We start from the raw sequence: 5,615 nt of genomic DNA on the forward strand, positions 1-5,615 counted from the left end.
AGCTGAGGCAGCGCTGTCATTGACTCAGTAGTAACAGAGCAGACAGTAGGCAGGGGAGGCTAGGGCTAAGAGAAAGGGAACGCAGCACAGAGTGTGTGAACGAGTGAAATAGGACAAGAGGAAAATCGAAACACAAAGAAAAGAATCCGGTCATCTCCTGGTCTCCAGCCTGCTGACGCTAGCAGTCCTCTTTGTTTTCCCATTCCTGATATGACCCTTTTCAAGAGTGAATATCGCAGCCCACAACGTGAGTATAGCACGGACTCAGTCTGTCTCACACCTCTCTCTACGTCTCTCACACACTTTCTGACACCTCTCTCTCTCTCTCTCTCTCTCTCTCTCTCTATGAATCTCTCTCTCTCTCTCTCTTTCCGTCTGACACTTCATCTCATGCTAAAATTTCTCCCTCTCTCTCTCACTCAATCTCTGTTTGTGGTTTGAGAGAAAACTCTGTACATCGTGATGGACTGTCTCTGAGCATGTGGACTAGTAATAATGTTATGTAGTGTTCTCAATTCTGTTATTGAGTTACAATGACTCTGGTGTTTACATTCGCTGTTACTCAGGGCAGCTCGCCAGTGTAGTCCAAACAGGGCTGTTTTGTGTGTGTGTGTGTGTGTGTGTGTGTGTGTATGTGCGTGTGTGTGCATGAGTGTGTGTCTTCAGTTGTGCGGTCTACAGCCCATACGTTCATTTGTCTGTTCGTTCGTTTTGTCTGTTTAAAAGTGCATGTTATTATGTTATGTGCGTGCCTAAGTGTTTGTTTGCAGGAGAGAGTATATGAGAAAGAGGGGAGAGAGAAAGATGATGAGTGTGTGTGAGTGTAGGTGTGTGTGTGCGTGCGTGTGTGCGTGCGTGTGTGCGTACGCGTGTGTGTGTGTGTGTGTGTGTGTGTGTGTGTGTGTGTGTGAGTGTGTGTATGAGAGAGGTAAATTGGGGGTGGACATACTGAAGCATCACGCTGAGAGTCTAGTTGTCTCAGTAGGACAGAAGCAGATCGATCAGACTGGACTAGCTCCACTGCTGCCACTCACAGGGGGCAGATTAGGGACACCAGGCCACTACATCTTCCCTTCTCTCTCTCGCTGAGGTCAGGATTATTGTGGTCTCCAGTACCCAGGGGGGCTAAAACTCTCTCTCCATTGTAGAGAAACTTCAGTCTTACAGGGTATGAGACGGAAACTGCGCGGCTTTCTGATGTGTCTCTCAGAATAAACGAGTAGAATTAACTGGAGTTACTCAGAGCTGTGCCATCAGGCATATTTCTGTGTCTCAGAGAGATCTATCCTGCTCTCTTCCTGCCCTTCCTTTCTGCCACTGTTCTCTGACAGTCATTTTTATCTTAATTTGTGATGCTCAGGCCGAGGCGGGAAAGGGAACATTGTGTGGTCACCCTTAGGCTGTGTGGTCACCCTCCAGTTCTGTCACCTCCGAGAGCTGAGTGCATAGAATATCTTGTGAGGAAGAGAGAAACAATTTAATGTTGAAATGGAGAGGGAGAGAGAGAGAGAGTTATGCTGAGAGTATTATTTCTGTGTGTGGTGTGTGTGTGTGTGTGTGAGAGAGAGAGAGAGAGAGAGAAAGAGAGAGAGACAGAGAGATGCATCAAGGGACAAGGACGTGTTCCAGCTGCTCTTAGCCCACAGATGCATCTGCTCTTAAAAGGAGCCGTATGCAGAGTCCTGCGGGTCCCCCTCTCAGTGACCGACTCACTCTGTGGCATCAGCTGATTACTCTCCGTCCTGCTTTATTATAAATGCCTGTCATCTGTCATTTATTCATGCGCCTGTAACACATTACAGCCTGTGCCACCTTTGGCAGGGCCTTTCTCTGAAACAGAGGGGTTCAAAGTAAATTAGTGCCATCTGAATGTGCTTGAAAAATGTTTCCTTATCATCTTGAAGCGTTGACGGTAAAGTGATTTATTTTCCAAGGGCTTTCTATTTTGAAGTATATGAACCTATGGGCACTTAGTCGACTTGTGAGTCAGTTTTTCAGAAATGTGATTTGTGTGTGTAGACTGAGTGAGAAACACTGTTCATTGAAAGACAAGGTTATGTGTGAGATAAATGCGAACATAACACTCGGCGTACATGTGGGGCAGGCTGTCAAACCTCATTCCAGGTTGAACAGTTGAAAAAAAGTAGGTTCATGAGTGAGATACATACAACATTTTATATATGCTCTAAAAACAGACTAACATACTAACTAACAGACTAACATACTAAAGACTAACATACTACAAATATAATCTGTGTTAAACTGTGGAATTAATTATTCAGAAATTGTGAAGTCATCGACGCCAGAGATTCAAAGTAGAGAAATAGCTGAAAGTGTACTCGCTAGTGGTAGCTGAAGCTCACGTTTGCCGCTAATTACTAAATTTAGTAAAGTGCACCAGAGTTGATGTGTTACATAGGAGCATATTAAGACTTTGGCTGTAAGCATGCTAAATCCCCAAAGGCTTCTCCCTCTGTTGCTCTCCTTACATCTCTCCTTGATGTTTCATATGGAAATAGACAGATACAGTAGAGTCTTAAAATGAGTTTTATATACTCCGCAGAATGCACTAGTTCAGAAGAGGCAATCCATTTAATGTAATACAAAATACAGACATCAAGGATATATGCTTTGCATGGGTTTCTTTTTTTGATGTCTCTTTGGTGTGTTGATATGAGCAGGCAGGGGTGAGTGCTGCCCAAACTAGCTTCTAACACAGACAGTAGGAAGTCAGACTGAGATGAATGGTTCTCAGTACAAGCACTTTCATGGCGTTTTAGGAGAGGAAAAATTACCATGAGGCAGTTTAGTATTAATAACAATTAGGGAAAATGAGATTAGATCAAAAACATTCTTATATTCTGAGAGATGAAACATTGTACTTTACATGAGCTATTGCAGGAGGCTGTTATGGAGTGGAGGCAACCAAAAATAAAGTATTGGAATGACTGGAATACAACTGAATCAATAACGAATTAAATAACTGATTTAATGAGAATACTGTTAAATTGATAAAAACAAAACAACCATTAAGTGATGGAATAAATAGCAAATTTTCATGATGTATCCCTAGTGGTTTCGGTTTACCACCACTTTTGTTAAATCACATTACTATTTATCATTTGAGGTTTGCTTGGCACCAATGTGTCAGTCACACACCACACCCACAGACACATATTGGAGATTTCTGCCACTGGAAACCAGTCACGGTTGTTAATACGGATAAATAAGATCCATAAATCATAATGTGACCATGAACAAAATGATGACCAGAATCTGTCACAGATATATTTAAGAGTTTCTTAAAAAAAAAAAAAAAAAACTACGCAGAGAACAAGAAGCCCATGGTGGGGATGAAGATTCTGCCTCATTTTTTGCCATTTGAGCTTTGAGGGTACTACTGGTCAAACACACGTCAGCATCTATCAGTGGGTGGGTATCTGAATAACGCATCTCTGCAAGCAGTCCTCAAAAGACAAATGACCAGTTCATTTCATAAAAGTGATGTTGAACCAAAAACAGAAATAGATTTTGTAATACGCCTAAAGTTTTTTGACCATCGTGTGAAGCTTGGCATTCAGGTTTAACTACAAATGCAGTCTTGCAGTTCTGTGTGGAGTGGGGTGGAGTGGGGTGGGGTGGAGTGGGCAGCTGTGGTGCATAGAAGAGATTTGGGTTGTAATCTTTCTGTCGTTAGGACCGGATCTGTACGATCTATGTAGTCCTCCACCAGACTCTCCAGGGTCCAATCAGTAAATGACAGCAGCCGGTAGTTCAGTACCTCCTTGTCCTCAGCTTCTGCAGGTTGTTTGTTTGCCAAGACCCTGCATTCAATTATTTTGATTTGTCCTTTTTTTTTTTTCTCTGGCTCCCAAACACACACACACACACACACACACACACAGACACAAATGCATATAACCAAAGATAAGCAGGTAAACATTACTGAATCTGTACCGAATGAGAAATGGGGACGCGGGGAAAGAGCAGAAATAAAAAAAAAAAGAAAGGTAAATTGTAAGAAATAGAGGTAGACCACCTTGCAGTTTTGAGGACAGTTTTGCTGTCTCCTACTCTTCTGTCTGACAGAAAATGCCACTGCCCTGGATAAGAATAGTCACAGGCAGTATAAAGCTGGTTCACCGTAAACATGGTGTTTACTAAAATGATAAAGCTCACTGGTACACTTGACCAGTGTGGATGGTAGGCTGTATAAGTTGCTAAGGGCCATGTTTTGTTCACACGGGCTGTTGTTGAGAGGAATGGAATGTTCTTTAGCCTCAGGTGTAAGAAGTCCATTCCCTGGGCCGCACTTGTCCACTCCGCCATCTGCAGCACCGAGGTAAATTAGCAAAGAGCCTCACAGGCTAGTTTTCATGCATGATACAAACTGCTGTCTTTTCGGCCATAACTGAAAACTGCATCTGATCTTCTAGTGTCATTTTGGGTAACACCCTGTCAAATTCAGTCGTCAATGTGGTGTTTCTTTAATGAAAACAAGATAAATCGACTCCACCTTTGCGAGTGTGATGTGACTGCTAAATACATTTGTTTTTCCATCCTTGTTCTCAGGTGGTTAAATGCCTGGAATCAGTTCATTTTCCTCCTCACTGCTGCCCACTTCACTACACTGCTTTCTACAAGAACCAGGCACACACACACACACACACATTGTGTTTAGTCAGACCTGCCACCCTCTCTATATTTTCATCATATTTAGGCTTTTCAAAATATTTGCTGTTGCTCTCACATCCATTATGAGTAACTTCAATGATGCTAGTTCTCAAAACATGGTGAATGTAATGGCACTGATATAATTAAGCCTTTGAAAAAGGCAAGAAAAAAAAGCACATTGATAAAAAAGCAACATGTATTAATTCATAGCTGTAATTGCATCTCCTGGTGTAGTTTAAAAGCTTTTTGGTTATTTCCTTCACATTCTGGCTCAAAGGCACTCTACCATGTCTTATTTTCATGGAGATCACAGCGGGAATGCTAATTGCATTGTGTTGCATTGTGTTCAGCAAACATAAGTAAATTGCTTGCTGGAGGCTGAGCATCCTGTTGTATGTGATTCCAGGGGTCCTGAATCCTTTCTGAGTCTAATGGCTTTATCGTACTGGGGATTAGCTCCACTAACACAACATATTACCCCTGCCGGCTCCTATTCAGCCATTTTGTGCCTTTGTTCATGTCTCTGACCTGGGGAGATTTCATACGCGCCATGTGCTGCCACCGTAACTGCTACCACCATTGCTCCTTTTTCTGAGGGGAAACACTCATTTGTTGTTGACCAAATGAGAGACAAGCTGCTCTATTTTGTTTGCGAAACACATGAGGTGTGGAAATATATTCCACATTTAGGGTTGTAGGGTGTAGAGTTGTAGAGTTAATCTTGTCTATGTTTTGTGGCACGCTTGTGTGTGTGTGCGCGCGTGTGTGTGTGTGTGTGTGTGCGCGCGCATACGCACATGTGTGTCTGTGTGTGTGTGTGTGTGTGTGTGTGTGTGTGTGTGTGTGCGCGCGCATACGCACATGTGTGTCTGTGTGTATGTGTGTGTGTGTGTGTGTATATGTCTGTGTCTGTGTATGTTCATGAATACTGTATAAGTTAT

General features: G+C 42.7%; 1 protein-coding gene across 1 annotated transcript in view; it reads left to right on the plus strand.

Annotated features, from left to right (window-relative positions):
* Nucleotides 1-210: 210 nt before the first annotated feature.
* The window catches only part of LOC115828735 (RNA-binding Raly-like protein), a 43,637-nt gene continuing 38,232 nt past the window's right edge, over nucleotides 211-5,615 (plus strand). The window contains exon 1 of the mRNA XM_030792822.1: nucleotides 211-247. Coding sequence (XP_030648682.1) covers nucleotides 211-247 — 37 coding nt within the window. The remainder of the gene's footprint in view (nucleotides 248-5,615) is intronic.

This window comes from Chanos chanos, chromosome 2, assembly GCF_902362185.1.
Source record: "Chanos chanos chromosome 2, fChaCha1.1, whole genome shotgun sequence".
NCBI classification, from domain to species: Eukaryota; Metazoa; Chordata; class Actinopteri; order Gonorynchiformes; family Chanidae; genus Chanos; species Chanos chanos.